General features: G+C 34.7%; 1 protein-coding gene across 3 annotated transcripts in view; it reads left to right on the forward strand.

The window, feature by feature from the left end:
- The window catches only part of VSTM2A (V-set and transmembrane domain containing 2A), a 35,041-nt gene extending 19,184 nt beyond the window's left edge, over positions 1–15,857 (forward strand). The window contains exon 5 of one of the 3 annotated variants that reach the window (XM_064705580.1): positions 4,759–15,857. In XM_064705580.1, coding sequence (XP_064561650.1) covers positions 4,759–4,835 — 77 coding nt within the window. In that variant the 3' untranslated portion in view covers positions 4,836–15,857. The other 2 variants (XM_064705579.1, XM_064705582.1) reach the window with 2 other exon arrangements.
- The last annotated feature ends 7,400 nt before the right edge of the window (positions 15,858–23,257 follow it).

A 23,257-nucleotide genomic window follows, 5' to 3' on the forward strand; every position in this document is an offset into this window, starting at 1 on the left:
TATATCCCCAGTAAAATTAAGGCAGGTATCACATGAACTTTTACTTACTTTTCCTGGAAATAATACCAAATTATGATTTTGTCTGGGTTCAACTGGGTTCAATTTCAAATATAACAGTATAAAGCAAAGCTAAATGTTGCAAAACCAGGCATTTAAAGATGGAAAACCTCAGCACAAATTTCTGAAAAATGAAGCTTCCAAGGTTTCAACAGCTCTGTAATTTCAGAAATCAGTAGAACAACAAAATTAACTCATACCTAGAACAGCCCAAATATATGTCTTTGAAATATATGTGTTGATATTTTGGCCTAATGTAATCTGGACAGAGAATCTGGGATGAACTTTTGTGTGACTGGCTGTATTTCTCCTGTACTGGTCAGCACAAAGCCAGGACTCTACTAAGGCATTACTGTTAGTAATTTTGTGATCAGTGGATTACTACTTAAGGAAACTCTAGGATACCCTAAGTAAACCTATATGTTTAGTAAAGTACTAAAGAAATGCTGTTGAATTTTCAGATTCCTTCTGTTATTTGTATGAGAATTGACTGTGCATTGTACACACAACTGTAAGGAGACCATTTTCAGAGGCTCTGACAGCTATTGAGGCTCAGCTATTGAATGCTGGATGCTATTACATCCCAGAGAAATCCTAAACCTTCCAAAGCACAAGGAATGCCAAACTTGTTAAACTTCAATTCTGGCAGATGCAAACTGTTTGAGACCCAGGGTGGTTTACCATGTAAGGTAAATTTGCTAAATTTGTAGCTCTTGAGGCAGCCGCTTTATTCACAATTCAGTGTTTAATCCAGTTGTGAAAATAAATGGGTAAAATTATTAAACCATCCCTGCTTGCATCCCCAAATCCCATGTATCATACACAAATTTTGTCTGATCAATATCTTGATGAAGGCAAGGGATCATTTCCCTGTTTGCCTTCAGGCATGGAATGAGTAACTACCTTTTTGATCAGTTGCATTTTGCTAAGAATTTATAACTTCTGGTGGCTTTATTTTATAATTAGATGCTCTAAAATTCATTTCATTAACACAGCAAAATTGATGTTTAGCTCTGGGGTTCCTACACCAGAAATACAAGCCTTGAAATACAAGCATTTGTGACAGAGACTTTTTTTTTTATTTTAAACACTAGGGTCACAATTATTTATTGCTAATTTTTTTCTTTGTGTTCTTAACATTTAAGTAAATAATAAATTCGAATAAAACACATTTTCAAACACTTTAATGTCATGAACTAATCTTTCATGCTGTTGCACAAAAACTCATCCTCACATGCCTTTGGCAGTATAACATTTGTTTACAGGAGAAAGCTAAGTATTTCGGGGACGCTTGCCCTTTTGGATATATGTTAGGAGCAGGAAATAAAAGACAACTAATGGGGATTTACATATCACAAGAAGAATTTAACTGGGTCCCCATGGCTGACAGGTGAAACTGTGAGAGTGGTGAGAATGTCTGACCCACACATCAAGTGGAGTTTAACTAATAATGTAGAAATAATAGACACATACATTACATGACAGTTCTTCTGAGTGAATGTCTTTGAGGATTACATAATTGCAGCTCAGCTTTACCCAGTGTTGTTGACCTGCAATAAAATTTCTTTTAGCTCTCATTATGTTAATTAGAAAATAATGCTTGAAATGGTGGGATAATGAGTAATCAGTTTATCAAATCCACAGTCAGATAGACAGATTTTAACTTACATTAACATGCTCACAGTTCAGGTGATTCTATTCAAGTCCTAGTCAGAATGGTAGACTAAAAACACACCTGCATGGGAGCCTGAATTTGGACACAGTGCAATTGAGCTTCTGATTTAAGCATGCTGTGACCTCCAGATTCTGATTCAAAATGAAAATTTATGAATAATTTTTGTCACTTTGTCTTTTCAAGATGAAAAACAAAATAATAAAATGTGAGCAAAATGGCAGAACAGGAAAAGGAAAAAAATATGAAAAAGCTGCTCTCAGTTTTGCTATGTTCTTGTTCTACCTTTGCAGCTTTGACTCTTGCAAAATCTAAGCAAATACTTAGGTTAATGAAAGAAAAAATACAGTTCTTCTTCTCTGGAAAAGAAAAATGAAAACTGAGTATTTTACTTAAATTTTATTTCATAAAGCATCACTGAAAAGGTGAGAGCACACCTAACAGCCACATATGTCACTGTATACTTCAAGTAAATTTTGTGTGGGCTGATATATGACTGAAAATTTCTCTGTTTGGATAAAACAGCATTTTAGAAACTATTAAAACAGATTAAGATCTAATAACCAGTTCCCAAAACCTTGCAGAAGATGCTGTCTGTTGCAGTTCTTTTCCAATAATCCTAATAGCCCCTTTTTCACATAGAAACTGAATTTTTTTAGTTGTTATTTCCCCTATTTTTTCCAATATGTTTAGAATTGTTTTAGCTTTCACCTACTGCATGTACTCTAGTCTAAATCCCCTGCAAAATAAACAAACTTGCTGTTTAGAGAAGAAAATGGATGCAGAACATGTGAAATTAATTGGAGGGATGTCATGATTTATTCAGAAACTTAACATTTTAAATTAAAAGGTTATGTGCATGCATTAGATATTACCCCTACTTTGGGGTTCCACACATTGTTTTATTGAAAAAAGAAAAATGAAAACAAAAATCAGAGAATATTTGGTCTGCAGATGCGGTGCTGCTTTTCTCACTGTGACATATTTTAAGTTAAACTTATTTTACATTATAGTTTTTCTTTTCTGCATAGCTTTAAAATTCTCAAATTGTGACATCATTAATTGTTATAAAAACTCTTCTAAAATGCATTCATGAGCTTCTTCGAAGTTCCATTATATGTATTTTGTGTAGACAAAATGTATCTCTAAAGACCTCTTTAAAGTTGTATTGAGACATGTTTCCTTAGTTCAATAAAAAAAAAATAAATGGATTAAAGCAACTAAAAATAATTCAATACATCAGAAAATGATCTAACACTAACAAAGATTCTAACTCAGTTTTGCTAACCTTGTTAGGGAAAGAAAAGCCTTCATAAAGATCTGTCAACTGCCAGCTTTTGCAGAGAGAGAGAACAAAGTCATGCTGCAGTAAAACCAAAGCCAGAAATTGAACTCTTGGGTTCAGGATCATAAATACGGTGTGAGAATAGCACACAGCAAAAAGTTGCAGCAAACTTTCTTGTGCATCTGCCTGTTTGTAATGCAGAACGAGTGTCCCGAGAAGCACAGCAAACTACGGCAGTGTAGTACGAGTAAGGTTATCAGACAGGCAAGAGAACAGCAGGGCTTCCCAATCTTTCAGTAGAAACTAAGCTCAAAGTTCCCTTGGGCTTCGCTTGGAAAAATGTTATCAACGTCTTTGAGACAGGTTTTCATTTAAAAGTTAATATTTATTTAGCAATTCAGTTCACACATGTATAATTGAAATATCACTATTGCTTTGATATTCTTGTGTATGTGACAGAGGATTAGGGGTGTTTTATGGAAACTGCTATGTATGTAACATCTCACACTACATATTTAGCAAAGCAAGCAGTGTTTATCTAAAATCTGTGGTTTAGTTTAATCCCCATTTCAAAAAGGAAAAAATTACTAAAGACAGGAACAGAAAGACTTCTTGCTTCACTTATAGTTAGCAGATACATAGAACTGTTACATCTGGAAACTTTAAAAACTTGAGCACTTGTCTGGATTTCTTTTTGCTTTCATTGTGTACATTCTTTATGATAAGATAAAAGTACTTTTGGGAGCTGCAATGAAATCCTCAATTTAATTTAATGTTAAGTTCTTTACAAAAGTATCTTATACATGATTAATAGATTTAAAAAAACCCCAACAGTGTATTACAAGTCCATCATTCATTATGGATTGCTTATAACACCATTGTTACCTTGCTATAGGACTGATGCCTGTAACCATCAATATTTATCCTTTTTAAATACATGACGAATATATAAAATATGTCTATAAAATCATGCATCAACCTGTTACAAGCTGAACTTCTACTTACAGTGCTACCAAATTACATTTACAGTTTTGACCTCAAGTAATTAGTTTCAAATTCTGAATGTAATTCCAAATGATGCAGGGAGTTATCAAGCACTGAGACTTGGCATGTAAGATAGCTAAATACTCATGCCCTTGGTGTGTGAGCATTTCAGTTTAATCAGTCTAGCCTGAATGGTTTCATTCTGCTAGCATACTCCAGTCGTGGGTTTAGAAATAATTAGACAGACCATTGTTTTCATAGCTTTTTAAAAAGAAAACAAAGTCTGGGATAATACAATTTCTCAAAAAATATATAGTCCAAACCTTTTGGCAGTCTATTTCCCCCTTGTAAATAGCACAGTCATTTGCCTGTATCTCCCCCGGTTACAAGAAAACACTCTTTTGCCACTGGATGACTTTTTGTTAGCAGTCAATGATGTGATGCTGGAAATGATTTTGTAAAGAACACTCTGAGGTGGAAGGTGGTTTGGTTTTGTTCCACTTGGTTTATGGTTTCATTGGGTAACATTGTTTAAAAAGACAAGGAAAAAAAAAAGAAGCAAATCAAAGCAAAAAAAAACCTCCCTGGGACTGAAATACTTTGTATGTGTTGTTGTTTGCAGTGCATGCCAAGACATTCATGGGCACCAGAGCCAACCTGGCAAGCTAATTAAATAAATAAATGTATATGTTTAAAACAGCCTTATAAGGAGCATTGGAAATCTGCAAGATGAGCGAATATCTTATAACTTCTTCCGCAGGTGCGAGGATAGCTACAAGCCATGGACTTTCTGTCCTGCTTCTTGTTTGTGGCTTTGTGAAGGGTGCTTTGCTTTAATCTAAAAGTGCTGACTTTTTCCAATATCACTTTCTCTTCTTAAAGCAAAGAGCAAATCGCCTGTAAAATCCACGGAGCGGACAGCAAAGTTGACCCTAACCTCCAACCACCACTCTGCACCCAATGTACTCTAAATCTCTACACAAGGAGCACCTTCTTCAGGAAGTACAAACAAAATTACTAAATAAATAAAATAAAATAAAATAAAATAAATATTATAAAAAAGAAGAGGATACCACATGTTTTCTTGATATATCTTATTTTCTTTGGCTTATCACTGATATTTTCTTTGAAGAGAACTGGTGTGATGTAATCAAACGTTTTGTAACAGCAAGACCTAGTTTCCTTTTCTTTCGGCAAGGAGAAGCCTCATCCTTGACTTCTCAGGGGTTGGCCTGCGAGTCCTCAGTATTACAGAATTAACCATGGATGACATTTGGTTTCCTACGCTGAAAGAACGGTTCCAGCCTGGAAGCAAAAAGAGGCCAAATAATGAAACAAACTATAGTGATTGAACATAAATAGAATACACACAAACTTTATCAAAAAGTCTTTTTTTCCTTTTCTTTTTTTCTTTTTTTTTTTGCATGAGGAGTAGGAATATTCTACTAAGCAGCTCAGCAGATGAGGGGATGTTGTTTCTGAAAAATCTATGAGGATATTTTTCTTTTGAGTTGTTTTTCCTTTTTGTTTTCCAGTATATTATTCTTTCCCCCCTTTGAGGTTTTTTTCCTGTCTTTCTGTTTGTTTCTTGTTCAGTGATGGCAAGTACCAACTTAGGCCAACCCCTGATGATTACGTGGAGGTTTATATATATACATCCCTTTTTTTGTGTGTGTGCGTTCTATATTTCAGTGTGTTTTCTCTAATTTTGCAACTCCTGTATATGCAAAACCAACTTAAATTCTGTAAATTGCTTACAGTCTGTGTGATATAACTTCAGAGTAGACATACTTTGGTCCTCATGCAAGCCAGTTTTTAATATTATCTATATGTCGTGCCACCAAGAAACATCTTTATTTCCTTTTTTTTACAAAACACCACTTTTTAGTTTTTAATTCAGTAATGTGTGGATTTTGTAATGCATATCTTCACTTTGACTGGTTTGACTCCCTTCAGCCCTTGTTTACTCTGTAAATGCACATTAAAATTTGTTACGGTCTCTAGACAATGAATTATTTTAGTTTGTATGTTGTGTTGAAGTTCAGATGCTGAAAGCTCTTTGAACTTGTGATGTTTATAGAAGATGAAGTGATTCAATCACTAGAGACTGTAAAATGCAGGTTTGCAGTCAAATACTGCACATAAAGGAAGGTTAGAAACAGAAAACAGACAAATAAACCAGAACATGTCTTTAAGGATGTTCCTTTGGTAAAGAGTTTCAGGAAAGTGAATTTCTTACACTGATAAAATATATTTGCATCACAGCTCCTTCTACATGGCCAAAGAAGTGTCTTTCTTTGCTTTTTCTGAAAGTGGATTGTCATTACTCATTGATATTCTTAATTAAAATACTTTTTGTCTGTGAACTGAATGTGAGAATTTTGCTGTTGAATGATGTAATATGTGTTACATGAATTACATTCATTAATGCAGGAAGCAAAAATTGCTACCATTTGCAGCTGCAATCAGGAAGGTTTTTTGCTTTTTCCCATCTTTCCACTGATGCTGAAAAATTCACACCCTTTCATTTATCAGCACAGACAATCACATACACCACATGCTTATTATGATCTATTTATGGCAGCATTAAGTAGCTGCAGTGTGGTCAGCTGTGTGATTTCTCCTCACTTTGTAAGTACTGCAGAAGAAATTTTAAAAGTATGTTTATAATCTCACCAGTCTGTGGTCTACAGGCCTAACTTTTTATTTCAAAGTGCTTGTAAGTCTGATGTCTTCCCCCAATACTTTCAAAGGATAAAGAGCAAATAAAGGCATAGAATCAACATTTTGTTAACCCAGTACTTCAGAACAGGATAACATATTTGTGCAGATCTAATTTTCCATAAATTCTGTAGCATAGGCTTAACTGGGAGTAGTCAGTCTTCAGTTTTAGACAAGTCTTAGCAGTAATAAAGAGAGCAGAAGTTCAGCATAATACAAGCAAATCAGGTGTAACCATCAGTAGAAATAAAATTTCTTTTATTTCAACATAAAATTTATGACCCACTTAGAATGTTGTATATTAAAAAAGTTTTTCTCCATAGTTGTAACAGTTTATTAGGCTACTGAAAAGAAATGAAAAACTGCCCTCCTTAAAATGTTCCAAATCAAAGTGAATATTGTGGATCAGAGAGGACACAAAGAGGAAAGAAAAAGTCAAGGGTCAGAGCTTTTTAAAGTCTCGCTTTCTGAACACACTTGTGGAACCGAACTTTCCACAAGTTCTGGAGAAAAATCTCAGTTTTTCTTTCTGAAATGGATATCTGTGACTGGATTATGTGAGAATCTCTTGCTTGGAGCTTGGAAACTTCAGTTTCCATTGGTCTTAACTGGAACCAAATGCTTAATGTCACATTACTGTATTGCTTACTGTATCCATATATCTTGTATGAATATTCCATGTATGCACATAGAGACTACCCATCATGGCGTATGGAATTTGACAGCACAGTTTAACCTCACATTGCTTAAGTTGTTACTATGTTGAACTGATATGTGTTTTGCTTTATGCTGTTAGCTGCTTGGATATAAATCACCATGTACTAGGAATTCAGATTAAAGAACAAGCTGAAATTAAAAGCAGAATTCTAGATCACGTGGATTAGTGTGATGCAAGCCCAAACACAATGCCATGTCAGGATCTGCTATTGTACAACTGTGTTAGCAAAAAAAAAAAATGGACAAAAGAAATCTGTGGGACTCTTGAAAAGCCTTTAAGATTTCCATGAGATGCTAATGGGACACAGAAATTGTCCTCCTTTCCCTCTTGAAACAACATACCCAAATTCTTTAGATGAGGCTGATTGGGCCCTTCTGGTTGCAGATCTAGAGCACAGCTTTAGTTTTGGCTAATCTGTGTGGATGCAGCAGCAACAAGAGCATGTATTACATTTTTAAATTTTAAACTGTGTCTCAACAGCTATTCTTCAAATTAAGAATCCACCTGGATCTCCTAGAATTTCTCAAAATGGAAGTTAAGATACAGTAGACACCCTTGTTTCTAAGAATTCTGTTATTAATAATATTTAGCATAGGAATGAAACTACTACCCTTTTCTGCCAGGTGCAGTTCTTGTTTGGACATAACAAAAATAGATTTTAAAAAAGGAGCTTAATTAAATCCCGAAAAGCTCCTTGTTGAGTGGGGTATCTAGAAAGGCAATTTGTATCTAGCAGTCATAACATCTGTCAACTCAATGTCCTTATCCCTTTTACAAAATGAGCCCAGTTTTGAGGTGGTCTTTTACATGACTCATGCTTCTCAATTTGTGTCCCCAAAGCCTCGTTGCATATGGTGACATTCTTCAGGTCTTTCCAACAGGTTTTGCTTTTCATAGAAGAATAAACATGGGTGAGTATGAAATGCTTTTGTATTCAAGGTATATATGCCACCTACACTCACACACTTTGAGATCTGATGTATCATCAGGCTGAAAAAACCACATTCCAGCCCCATGAGCTGTCAGTGACAGCCTTTGTATTACATGGAGAAGTATCCATGGCATTTTGGTACTGCTACCAGGGATTAGTACTGCAACAGAGCCTGTCTCAAAAATTCTCCTTTCCAATGGTTACTTATTATTCTTTTAAGCTCTGGAACCTCATGCATAGAGGTTGCTGCATAAAATATTTAAATCTTTCTTAATTGTATTTGGCAAACTTTGCAAAGAAATTTGTGGAGCATGAGAAAGGTCAGACCATGGATTTAAAATATCTTAGCAGACTAATTTAAGATTGACAGTTCCTCAGAACTTCTATTAAGAAAGGTACTAGAAAATTTGAATGGTAAACACAGAATCTATTAAAAGTAATTTTTATTTCTTTTTCATTCTCAATATTACATATTTACATTTCAGCACTACCTGAAGGCAAAGATCAGAAGTAGGTATAAACATGAGACACCATGGCAAAAATGATGGGACTCTTTGGAAGTTCATACTTTTTCTTCTAATTCAGTGCTACTGTGATTCAAGACCAGAACACATGCTGAAACCAGGTTTTTTCACATTCATCCTTTGAAGTACTTTCTCTTCATTCAAATAAAGTGAGGAAACATTGGCCAGTGCAAGAAATCTGAATGCTTGCCTGATATTTTTTAACTTCTGATGATCTTTCATTTCTAATGATCTTAATGTCCTATGATCCTAAGTGATGTCATCATTGAAATCGATATTTTAAAAAACCCAACAATATCCCCCTCCCCCCAAAAAATCAAAACCAACACAAGTAACAAGCTTAAATTCCTTCCTAAAAAAAAAATAAAAATTCAAACCTTTGTCATTTGCAGGATATGGGAACATTTTTCCACGACATTACTGTTGGTAAATGTCAAACATTGTTTATAGAGCTAAAAGCATTAGGAACCAAGATTGGGATCGTCATACTTTGTAATACAAATTTTTAAAGGTTAATCTTACATGATTAGCTCAGCTAAACAATGCTAAGCACATAGTAAATTGAATTAATGCAACTCACTATAAATGCCTTCAATCTTTTGTTCTGAGCTTCCTAAATATTGATTTATTTCATTTCACAGTCATAAAGTTTGCACATACATTGACATAGCTGAAAGATTTTACATAGTTTTTTCTACTGTTATTCATGCAAAGAAATGTATGAAGAAAGTTAAAGTTGTCTGTAACAATGAATTACAATCAACTGGAGAAGATACTTGCAAAGAAACAAATGTGTGCTTTCTCGAGAGTCAAGTTTAATTGCAATGCATTATTTGAATTCTCCTTTTTGTGCCTTTTTTTTTTTTGCCAACATTTCAATCAACTTCTAAAACAATACTATATATCTTATTACTTCTTACAAGGTGACAGGACAAAATAATGTCACTTTGTTATGAAAAATCTAGGAGGAAAAACAAATTTTTGCATTCAACAGCATTTTAAACTCTCACTGTTTACAGTGTCCTATCACCTCAAAATATATTGAGATATATTAATATATATATAGAGAGAGAAAGAGAGATAGATAGATATAGATAGATATAGATATAGATGATATATATAATTTGATTTCCAACTCTATCATGCTGATAGTTGAGATGGCCTTCAGGTGGGAGCAAATGAATTTTTCAATTATTGAAATGCTCCTTTACATTGATGTTACAGCACAGAAAGAGGTCTTATGTGTATGTGAGACTATTTACTGAGTGACAGCTCATAAAGAGGCCAAAATATACATAATAGATTATTAATTCCTTTCTTGTTTTTATATGCCATGAACTTGAAAAACAAGAGAGCAGATTGCATCTGAAAACTAGCTGCCTAAAATAAACTATTTCATTCAAATCTTTGAAGAAACAAATTCCTTATTAAAATGACTTGTATAACTATAACCTTTTGAAATATATGGGGCTTAGATTTTTAAGAAAAGTTATATATATTATATATAATATCTTTGTATATAAAATTGGGAAGGAAGGAGATAATAACTTCTTTTGCTGCTTCTGATAGAAGATTATGTTTATTGCTGCTGATTGTCTTCAATACCAAATTATTTAAAAGACCCTTTAAATTACTGGCAACCATACTTTGGAAAAAAAGGATTCCAATTTTTCTGATTATCTACAATACACTTTAGTTTCTGCATATTAACCAGCACTTGTTCACATTTTAAAAATGTTGTTTTTTCATCCTAATAGAAAAGAAGTAATCCATATTTTATTAAAAATAAATGTCAACATGTTTATGAAACCACCTTAATGTCTTTTTCTTTGGTGATTCATGCACAAGACATGTTTTGTTCATATATTTAATCTGCTCAATGGGGCTAAGCATTGAAAAAAGACAGAAGAAAGTTGTTCCTAGTTGTTCCACCTCCAAATTGAAATGCTGTGCAAGAGGGAAAACTGAGGTATGACTCTTTCTGTTTCCCTACAACAGCCAACAACAAAGAACCTTCACAGGGTCTAACAAAACAAATCACTGCTATAAAAGTAACAGTTGTAGTTCACCTTTTAATAACGTGAAAAATAATCAAATTGAGTGCAATTTCTTCAGCAAAATGCAAAGCATTTTCTTCCAAAATTATTACTCTCCCCACTGATATGAAAGAAGGTCTTGCAGTTAGGGCTTTGAACAGGCAAAGTATTTGTCCACCTCTTGCAACTGCACAATGGCAACCCCAGAGAGACTCAGCTGTCTCCCTTTCACCATTTCTGTCCTACATAAGATTATTAATCATGAAGGTACTCAGAAGATGAATATATATTGCAGAATAATAACTTTCTATACTTACACCTTTTTTAAACTGTTTTAACAGAAAAAATCTTTTTGTCTCAGTTAACTTTATTTTTAAAAAGCAAGGCAATGTTTATATAATTCATAAGCATTGTAGATAGTTTGTTGGAGTTTTATTATTGAATAGTTCCTAGCATTCAAGATAACAGAACAGGCTTTAAAAGTCTCACAGCAGTATTCTAAAGCTGTTTATGTGTCAGAACTACCTGCACTAATGAAAAAAAAAAAAAAACTAAAACAAAACCAGAAAAAACCCAAAAATCACAAACAAAAATCTTCCTTGTCTGTAGCTGCTAGGTCACCAGAAAAGCTCTTGGAGTGATTCCAGTGATAGTGATCTAAAGTTTACCTTTAACCTTTCCAGTATACTTCCTGGACATAGAAGGGGAGTAAATTTTGAAAGAACTTATGATGCCTGTTCAGCAGCAGAAATAATGAATGCAATGCTGCTGTCATTCTGTTGTGAATCACAGGACCTACTGAGTTTACATATGAGCACTGTGCACAAGGGCAGAATACCTGGCCTTGTCTGGATTCTAGAAATCTTAATGCCTGGAGCTGCTAGATACAGGCTACTGCCGCCTCTGGACAGAATTTGTGTAACTAGAAAATCTGTTTCCTTACTAAAGCTCCAAACCCAGAGTACAAATAAAATATAGCATATTGAAAAATAATGAATATTTAGTGGAATTCCTCATGAGTCTCTCTTACTCTCTGTGTTTGTGTAGAAGTCCAACAAAACTGATCTCCTCAACAATAACCTCCACACATGGACTTGGAGAATACTATTTGATCTGAAGTTTATATCCCAACTTTATTTCTTGCAATTTTGAAAAGGATGTCAACACTGAAATGGAATATAGGCAAATAGAAACTAGCCAAACAACACTCTGTGCCAAAATCCTCAGTCAAAAAAAATTAAATATGATTTGTCAAGTATATCTAATATGGAACTAGACTCTTTTATTAGGCACTTTAAAGAATCATTGATTTGTAGTCAGGAAATTTAAGGAGAAATCTGGGAATTATGCTCTATTATGCATTTTGTTTCAGGAAAATAGCAAATTTAGAGCTCAAATTAAATGCTATTTATTACAGTTATCTATAGAGGTAAAAAATATAGATGTTTAAGACATTTGTCATGAAAATGTGCATAGAAGACGCAGAATTGTAGAGACAGATCTGCTAATGGTAACATAGATCCTTTTCTCAGCAGATGGATGAAGCAGATGGAAGACCTGTGTTTTCTTCACACTTTTCCTACTGATCTGAAGTTGTCAGCAATAATGTCAATTCTGTTCTGGAAATATGTATGCAGTGCTTTTTTTTCATATTAGCTTCGTTTTTTACAGCAGACTAGGCTTTTGGTAGTTTGTGGATATATAGAGCACGGAAAAAAGACGGGGCATTTATATAGAAGTATGTGGGCCTTCAAGTATATTCACCAGACAAATACAATCAGATTTTCCTTAGGAAAAGAAAGACAAAATATTGTACTGTAAGATGAATTTTTTTATATAAAATTAATACTTGAGACACTGTTCAGAAAGATTTGCCCTTACATATGTCAAAAAAAAGGAGGATCTACATGAAAAATTCCTGTTGCAAAATTCTAAAATGTTTTATTTGTCCCCATTTTCTTGTGGATAGCTCTATTGTATTCTGTATTCTGTTTCAACAATTTAGGATAATAAGTTGCACAACCTAGCTGAAGTGGATGAGAAACATTGTACAATCTGTTCCACCAGGTCATCTCTGAAGGCTCAGACTGCCCAGCTGTAAAATAGTAACAAGCAAGTGGCGTGGCAGAAATGTTTTAAAACAATCATAACTGTCAGGGGGAGGTTTCAGAAGAACACACCTTCAGGAGGGTGACACAAGATCTGCTAATGAACCGGCATACAAAGTTCCTAACATTGGAATAATTTGTTTCTGTACTAACTGTAGATATTCCAGAGAAAGGCGAATGTGCTCAATGTGTCAGAATCAATGAAAACACCATTGTAGTAGTTAATGGGCAAACAAGCAGAAAATATGTTATGACATATATGAAACAAGCTACGTAATAAACTCTGCAAGTAATAAAATGACATGACATATGTTTGGGTTTTAGGCTGCTGAAGAAAACTATCTGCAGGTTTAAACTCATTATTCCTGACAACCCTGATACCAGAATGTGGCAGTGAGATAAAGATCTAATTCAAAATGAAGCTGTGATGGCCGAAAGCACTGTATCCCAAGAGCTAACTATATGAGTACTAAAGATAAATAGTAAAATTCTAAGTGAAACTGGACACTTAATAATAAAACCTACAGATCTAGTAGAAGAGTTTTTTAAAAGTTTGTGGTTGTGTAGCAAGCAGGACTGAGGAACATTTCAGCCCCTGTACTTGGCACTGGTGAAGCCACACCTCAAATTCCTGTTCAGTTTTGGGCCTCTCACTACAAGAAAGATGCTGAGGTGCTGGAACATGTCCAGGGAAGGGCAACAAAGCTGGTGAAGGGTCTGGAGCACAAGTCTGATGAATCTGATGAGGAGCACTTGAAGGAATGGGGGTTGTTCAGCTTGGAGAAAAGGAGGCTTAGGAAGAACCTGATTGCTCTCTACAAGAACCTGAAAGGAGCCTGCAGTAATGTGGGGGGGCAGCCTCTTCTACTAAGTAACAAGCAACAAGAAAAAAGGAAATTACCTCAATTTGTGCTGGAGGAGGTTTAGTTTGGATAATAGGAAAATTTATCTCACCAAAAGGGTTGTCAAACTCTGGAACAGAAAAATGATTGTCACCATCCTTAGAGGTATTTAAAAGACATTTAGATTTCTCTTTTAAGGATGTGATTTAGTAGGAGATTTGACTTGTTAGGTTAATGGCTGGACTCGATGGTCTTACAGATACTTTCAAAACTAAATTAATCTATGACTCTGTGTATATAAATCTTCCTGTTTAAAAGGTAAACATAACAAACACCTACTGCTAGTGGGGAATGAAATAACCCTTCGACATATAATTCCTTGTGCAAATTATTCCAGGAGAATAGTTCTGCTTATCTCTTTGAAACATATAGATACTAAATACTAAATACTAAATACTAAATACTAAATAAGGTGGACGTCATTGCATTCTGCAAAAATGGACAATGCAGAGATTGCAGAGACTTTTCTGACTGGGAACACAGGAAGGACCGTGGCAATTGATAAGACTGTAATGCTACACTATGCCTTTTTAAACTCCTCTTCTAACAAAGTCCTGTTTCAAAATTTTCAATACTTTTTTGCACTATGATTCCTATTTCCTTGGAATAGAATGGTGAAGACAATATGCTTTTTTATAGTCTTCTCTGTAGAAAAAGATTAAAATATTCAAAAGGAAGACACTGGTGGTTTATGATGAGTTTACTGACAGCAGTTCTTAGTAGGAAGAAAGGTAGATTGGTAGTTGACTCAATATATTACAAGTAAAGCATTAGTAGTATCCTTTAAGGCAGAGTAACTGAGACCCTTATTTTAAAATTCATAAGATTTGGTAATGAAGTTGATTAACAATATTATTTTGCCCTGGTTGGAAGTAAAGGCAAAGAATTATCACATGCCAAGAAAAACTATCAACTTAGCCTAAGATATTAGGTCATTCTGCTGGCTGCCTAGAATCCCATTTAGAAGAAACATACCTTGTATTGATTTTTAAACTGGCTTCTATCCCCATTAACCAGCATGTATTTTGGGAGAGTCTAGCCTTAATCCTAATGCAATTGCAGCAATCTTTCTACTGATTCATTTGAGCAAGAGTGAATGGGACATGTATGAAAATGAAGGAATGTAAAATTAATACATAAAGGTTAAACACATGTAGATTGGCATAAAATTTACCATCACTACTGGCTCATGTCTTTCTGGCAGGATCTACCATAGAAACATAATTTTGCCTTTTCCTCTCCTACCCTTGTAATTTTCTGGTTTCTTCTCATGCATCTATTGTAAAGGGAAGTATAAATAAGATGTGCTCAATTATTAATCATGTATCATTCAAGCCTGAAGCAAGCAGTGTCAGAAATAAAAATGCAGAAAAGACTTAAAATTATATCCCACTTCAGGAATTTTACCTAAAAATAGCTGGTTCCTATATGAGCCACATCCTGTTGATTTTTATTGCAGAAGTACCAGGCTGGAATTCTAAGTATGTACATACTGTAAGACATATTTGCTTAAAAAAAAAAAAAAAAAAAAAAAAGTCAAGCTATTTCAATCCAAACTCAGGTACTTTTCTCTGCTGTAGTGGTGCAAAGAACCTAACAGGAGCAGAGAAAATGAAAAGTAAGGAATGGCTGGAGGAAGCTGCTTATGTATTGACCATAACTCTCACATACACACATGCACTGCCCCAGCCTTGCATGGTGCATTGCCTCACTGTAGGGAATGAGTGTAATCATGGCAATAATAAGGAGGAATTTGGAGTGAAGCTGGGCGTGGAAAAAAGGGGAGGAAAGTTGTTTTCTCAAAGTATGCAAATGTTTATTGTCCTTTTCCTTCCAATACGCAAATAAGTAATTCCGTGTTTATTTTCATTGACAATAAATTTATTCATCTCAATTAAAGTCTGTTTTGCTGACAATGATGATTAGTAAGTGGTCTTCCTGACTCCATATTGATCCAAAATGTTTCTCATTCCTGTTTTTTCTTGTCTTCCCCTGTCCTGCTGAGGAGGGGGACTGAGGGAGTAGCTGGATGTGAGATTGCCTACCAGCTAGGACCAACATATCATACCTTTCCCTTTTATGGAAAAGAAGAATGGAAAAAGAGAAGTAAAAAAATTTAAGTCTTCTCACATATTCTTAGTTGCAGATTGCATGGGATGATGTGTCTGGTTTTTCTTTAATTTCAACAAATCCTTATGTTGTTTCTAATCTTCTGGAGTGGATTGTTGGATCTCAGAGGCTAGCGACCCAAAGGCAAGTATAAGACACTTCATAAGCTCTCTCTCCCTGCCTGATTCATTCCAGGAAAATGTAGGAATTCTTTAAACAGTTCTGGAATTTGCATGCAGATGCAATCTCAGACTGAGCTAATTCTCATTCTGTCAGCAACAAAATGGGCAACTCCCTCCTTCATCAGGGTCAGAGGTTTAGAGCACTCAGCTCTAGACCACACAAAGTGAAGATGTCTCAGGTTCTGGGTCCTTGTTTCCTTACATTCAGCTACAACAGCTTGGGGGCGGGGGGGGAAGATTTTTTTATCCTCCTACAAAATCTCTATAATTTGCTCAAGAGAGTTGCTGGTGTCAAAATATACAAGGTTAAATATCAGAAGGTGTAGAATGAAGGTTAGTTAACAAACTGGTCATCTGTGAAACTCAACCTTTATAAGGAATCATCACAGAAGCAAACTAGCAATTTTTCTCTAGATGTCCTTGCCATGTACTTGCCATGGGTGACTACCTCAAACAAGTAATTTTTTTTCCATGATCACTGCCTGCTGGTAAATATGATGGTTCTTTCAGCTTCCTTCTCTGCATTGCTTTCCTCCTGGGTGATTTGTTGCTGGATCCTCTGAATGCTTATTTATTCATGCATTTATTTTTCATTGCAGTTCTTTATGTCTCTTGTAGGAAGGAAGACAAGGAAAAGGGAAGAAGAAGATTTGATGTGTCTCTTGACTAGAAATATTTTTCCCCAGATGGAAATGAGTAAGATTCTTTGCATGGGTAGCTGGGGAAAGCAGTCAGTGCGAGGCCAGAGAGAAAAATTAAGACTATTTTTCTTTAGAATACCGTCTTTTAAAAATGAGAAAGTAGCAGTATCAAAGAAACCTCTCAAGGACTAAGATTTGGTGAGCAGGGAGCTCCAAAACCAGATAGAGGCTGGAACTTTTTATCAATGAGGGCACCTTGTCATAAAAATCATACCTGCATTAGATTCATGAGAAAAGGAAAGACATGAGAAAGAAGAATTATGTTTCTAGTCTTAAAAATAATAGTCACTAAAGCCCAAAATATCACTAGTCAAGAATGGGCATTCAGAATAAATAGGAAATTGAATATATTTAGAATTGGGTCTTAAAACACGTATTCTCATGTCTTTGAATGACTACTTGTAGTACCATTTTCTCTCAGCTAGCTAAGGGACTTCAGTAGTGATAAAAGTTTTTAGCTGGTAGGAGGTTTTTCGGTGTCAAATTTTTCTCTTAGAATTTTTTCTAAAGCTGATTTTGTAGTGAGAAATGAAAGGTTTTGAAAATTGCCTCCCATAATGCTTTAACAGGAGGTTCAACTTTTCTTCAGAGTCATTCTGAGCAGTGATAATGATGGTCTTAAATAGCATAGAGGGAAATCATTAAAGATTTCTGATCGCTTAATCAGCCTCAGACCAACAAGGGTAAAAATGTATGAAAAGAAAAGCTGAGACTGTGTGAAACAGGGAAAAAAAAGATGGTCTGCAGTAAAGAGATAAAAAGAAGAAAATAGAGAAAGTTTTGATAACAACAAACCTATTACAAATGGTTTAGAAGAGCACAAATAGTAAGCACAAAATATTCCAGTTTATCTGATGAGCAATTTGAATAGCTCAACAATCAACTGCCTCTGTTCTGTGGCACTGGTTAAGCTATGTAACACCAAAGGAAAAGAGAGATAAAGAGAAAGCACTCTTCATCACTTGCTCAATTCTGCATGGTAAAGGAACAGAAATTATCACATAAAACTCTGCATACAACTAATAAAATCAACAGAAGTATATTGATCCAGCTAAATCTCTGTGAATGTATCACATCTCTCTATTATTTTATTTGGTGAGTGCTAAATTGGTAATCACTCAATACAATTAATTATATTTTTAAGTTTTCCTATGCATTTGAAAACTTCAGCACTTTATCGATATTTTAATTTCATTAGAAAATGTCTCAGTGATTTTTGTATACTGACCTGTGAAGTGACTTGTCACTTTTTCTTGTGGAAAAGAAAAAATATCAAAGGAGAAATTATAGAGGATAATAAAACTCCAAGTGGCATAAAGTAAGATGGACAGAAATAGTTCATTTTCTTTTCCAGTGCAAGAAAGAGGAGGTGTCAAATTGAGCCAGTTGGAATACATTTCAGGACAGAAAAGAGTAGGTGCAAGAGACCTTGTAAAAAATAATGTGGATCCAAGAAGTCCATGTAGGTTGGTCGATTGGGAGACTGAAAAGGTTTATGGAAGAGAAATTCATAGTGGGTAGCAAATTAATAGGACCACATAGACTCGGGAGATTTTCAATGTGAAAATAGCTGGAGCGTGAAATTAGCATTACACAGAAGTGTCATTTTATAACCTTGTCCTGCTCTTCCTTTTTCAAGCCATTCACTTGTGGATGTTGAGGGATACAGAACACAACTCAGCCTTTGGCTTGAGCCACTACAGCTGTTAAAAGTGTGTTAGGTTCTATAACTGCTGTCACTGATGTCTCCAGGTGAAACCATAAATGTGCCTTCAAATTTATTTGACTCCATGAACATAATTTAGTCTAAATAACTAATCTAAGAATTCTTAAAACTCTTTTAATACCTGAAAGCTTTACTTATATTCCTACTGGATATTTATTTCTTTAAAGCATTTTGTGTGTATTATCCACAACATCTATTGTGACCATATTTCTTCCCTCTGTTCCTTCTGACAAAGTTTTCCCTTTCTATTATTCCTACCACTCCCAGTTTTTAAGAGTGCCTGATGTACATGCGCTGAGTTTTACAATTGAGCTGAAATAACACTCTGTTCTGTTTTTGTTTCTTCTTCAACCTCTAAGTTGAAAATTGGCAGCACTTTAATTTGTGAACAGTTATTCTTGGATTCAAATTCTCTTTTTAATCCTGTCCCCTGCATTATGTAGAATAAATTTTAGATTGGTAACTAAAAGGAGAATCTTGTCCATCTCTACAAATATTAGAGAAATATTTAAAAGATTTGATGGCCCCTGAAAAATTCTGCCAGTAAAATTTTAAAAACAAAGTTCTCATTTTTAAAAGAAAAATTTTATTTCCCAACAGGAAGCAGTCTGCTATACCTGGCTTGCTTAGACAATATATCCTTGCTTAAGAATTTATCTCTTGCTGGGCATATGCATCAAGCTATCTGTCTTGCCAGTTCTTTCTCTCATGCAGTCCTAATGTAGTTTATAAATTCTACATCAGAAGCACCTTATCCGACACTGAATTTTATGCACATCTCAGCTGAAGCATAACTGTCTAGAAACCTTCCGCAACACCTTCACAGCAAAAGAAATCAACAAATAAAGGTGAAAATGCAAGGATAAGTTTTCAAATATACACAAACTAAGTAACTAAATTAGTGTAATGATCAGTATACTATCTTTACACTTAAGGAGACCACCAAGAAAAAATTAATGACCTATAATAAGCAGAAGTCTTAATATTATTTGGCATTTTACTTTTATCACTTAACATTCAGTAAACAAGCCATTTTTTAAGAGCAAATATTTCCTTCTTTCATGTTAGAGAATTATGATATTAAGATGCTGCCTTATGGTAACTGAACATACTTATTCATTCTGGTAACAGAACTTCTGCACCAGTTTCAAAACAAATCTGGTTTTCAACATTAAGCATTGAAGTGGCAGGCAAGACTTGTTTCCATTTGTGTCTCCTGAATTCTAAGATCAAAATGAGAGGATATTTCTTTAATATTAAATTAGTAAATAACCTATAGCCTTGCTTTATACAGTGCTTGCTTTCTACAAAGTGAAATGACATCCTCTTCACTGACAGCAACCAACTGTATATACTATGGAAACTCAGAGTTGCCTTCTTCCTTCCTTACTTCTAAATGCTGAAGAATCCAAATTAAGTTGTTATACCTGCATACAGTTAATAAAAATCAATGAAGTTCACCACATGGAAAACCAGCTATAACAATTTGCTCCTCCATCTTAAAAAACAGACAAGCTTTTAATTAAAACAAGCCTAACACATTGGAGTATGTATTAAAATTATTCAGTATGTCAAACTCTAAGAGGAAAAAAAAAAACCCCAAAGTTATTTCAAAAACCATAATCCACAAATATTACAATTACAATTTATTTCTACTTCCTAATTTGTGCAATACTATGGCTTAATAGCATGTATCCATTGACTGCTCTAGATGTATTTTTTCCATACTGTATCTACGTACATAAATAGCAAGACTAGACATGGTTCAATGAAAAGAGTGTGCACTGTACAGTGAAGGCTTCTCTAAATATTTACCTGCAGAACCTGGATAGTTTAAAGCCCATTTCCCACAGTGTTCTTTAGTTTCTCACTAATTTATTGAATGTGATCAGAAAACTTCTTTCATTAGAGTCTTTAAGAAAGAGATTAGACAAACAGTGATCAGAAATTTTGTTGTACAATTTGTCCTTTATGGGAGCAGCAAAATGAAACTGGTGGCTCTCAAGGATCCTACATCTTAAGTGCTAGGCTTTTACAAAATTAGCAACAAACTCAAAATTGAAAGAAGACATTGACATTTTTGAGCATGAACAATCACCTTGTCATATCAACAATAGCTTTTTCAATAAGTTCCAAACAATACAGGATTAAATAATACAGCATTGATCGCTCTAATCCATGTTTTTGCAGTCTGTAATATCTTTGATTATTAGACCATAAGCTGACAAAAGTATGAATTTAATAAATAATGTAAATACATTTGAAAGTATTTGGACCCACACATACATTAAAAGTATCAGACAGCAATGTGTAGTCAAAGTTGTGAAATATGTTTTGAACATTATGTTTATAGCCCACAGAGTTGCTCAATGATTTGTAGAAGGACAGACATCTGGATCATTATAGTATCTGTATGAACAAAAAATAGAGATGATTTCACAGCCGTTTTTGACCTCTCTGAATAATTTCAATCTGACTTTGCAAAAACTCTTCCCCAAGCAGACAACAGCATTGTACCCATGTCAATTATTGTAGGCAGTCAATGTATGGCTGTTGAATAAGTGATTCAGTCCTTACAGAATTGGTATTTAGATCTGGCGTCTGTTTTTCTTGGCTTCTTTCACTGCTGATTCTGCCAGCTTCTTAATCTGAGTCCCTTGCTTTCTCTTACATGCATAGACATTTTTCCATTGCCTCTAAATTTTCTGCAGCAAGCGAGCAACAAGTTGACCTGCCTTCTTTTCTGTGATCCTGTTTTGTTCAGACACAGTGTGCAACACATTCTATAATCCTATCAAGGATATTTCAACCTTTAGCACATTGTTTGATTTTTGTTCCCCTCTCTATTGCTCCATACACAAAGGACTGTGAGACAAAATGAAGATCTGAATCTACGGTAAAAGGCAAAATACTTGAGGTAACAATAGGATTTTTTCCTCCCAAGTACCTATTCCTTAAACAGAACAGAAAAAAAAGTAATAGGACACCACACAAGACATTCAAAACCTGAAAGGCTGCAGAGGAATCAAAAGTCTTGCTGATAATAGATTTCTAACAGTGTTTTCACAGTCATGTCATCACTTCCTTCTCTTTAATTTAGAGGCAGTAAAGCCCATTTCATCTCTTTCCATCCTGAGAACCTTAACAGCTATCAAACTTAGACCCATCAGCTTCCTAAACATTTGCAGGTAATGTCAAATTTAGCCATGGAACAGAACAATATGAGTCAAAACAGTGTCTAGTGTGATAAAGTGTAATGCTACATTACACAGTGTACATATTTTATAGGGTAACTCAATTAGTGCAATACTGCCTAAAGCTGCTCAGGATCATCTCTAAACCCACCCATTTTCAGGCATGGTAGTTTAAAATGCAAACACATTGAGAGTGGCCAAGGTCAGAGACAAAATGCAGTGCTAAAATTCCCTCAGCTATCACCCTGAAGGGCATTTCTAATGTTAATCCAGAAATCTAATTAGGCAGCCTGACTGAAAAAAAAATCCCACTTGAAAAACCAGTTAAGGTCATTAAATTGAATAGATTCCAGCTACCATGTGGAACAACACTAATCATATGGAATGGTTTTCACTGCTCACTTTAGTACTACCAAGCCAAATATTTGCATGCAATGTAAACAGAAAAAGAAAATAGTGCAATATTAAGTCCTTGGAAATGGAAAACAGAAGAACAATTGGTAATGATGGCCAATATGACCAGCATTTCCTGTACAGATGTACATGCAGGTGGCTCACAGACACGAGTAGATGAGCTTAGAGCACATTTTTAGGAGGCGTTTCAAAGATGGTTGAAAGACTGCTTTCCATGATAATGAGAGGATGGAAAAGAATTTCTAGAGGCATCTGTTTTGCAAGGATCTTATGTAATATTCATTCCAATGCTCTGGATCTCTTGCTGCACCACCAGTGGCAACAAAAAGGGACTTGGAGAAAAATAGAATCTTAAAATAGTAAGGGAGATAGTTCTACACAAATATTTTATTACTACTCATTTGCCATTGTTTCAAGAAAGGTCACAAAACCCTTGAAAATATGCCAAATTTTCTGTGAACCTTTCAATAATGCCAGTGCAAAAATAAAGAAAACCATGACCTTTCTGATTCTTACAGATACTTCAGAAAATTACCTCCTCATTTCAGTGTATGCTTGCCTCCTGGACTTTTATAAAAAAAAAAAAAAAGAAAAAAAGATAAAAAGCAAAGAAAAAGCAACAGACTTATAATCACCAGAGGTATAGAGAGTATATTTTATTTTTCCTGTAGTATTCATAAAATTCCACCTAATCAGTCACTTACTCATTAGTCCTTTCCATAATCCCTTCTAATTTATTTCATATTATTGAATGCTGAAGTACAAAGGCCTGTTGAAGTACAAAGGCCAATTGTAATTTCTTCTACTGGTCTGCTCAATTAAACACCACTACTTTTCCTTGTGAAACTAAAGGATAATTGTTTCATTCCTTCTAATTTTGCGGGGCTTTTTTCTCGTGTTTAAAAACTTGATGACATTTGAAGTGCCACATCATTCACCTTAAGATCTGAAAGTAAAGTAGCAAGGCTGACTTTGGGAATTCCATCCAAACCC

Source organism: Zonotrichia leucophrys, chromosome 2 (genome assembly GCF_028769735.1).
Source record: "Zonotrichia leucophrys gambelii isolate GWCS_2022_RI chromosome 2, RI_Zleu_2.0, whole genome shotgun sequence".
Taxonomy (NCBI): Eukaryota; Metazoa; Chordata; class Aves; order Passeriformes; family Passerellidae; genus Zonotrichia; species Zonotrichia leucophrys.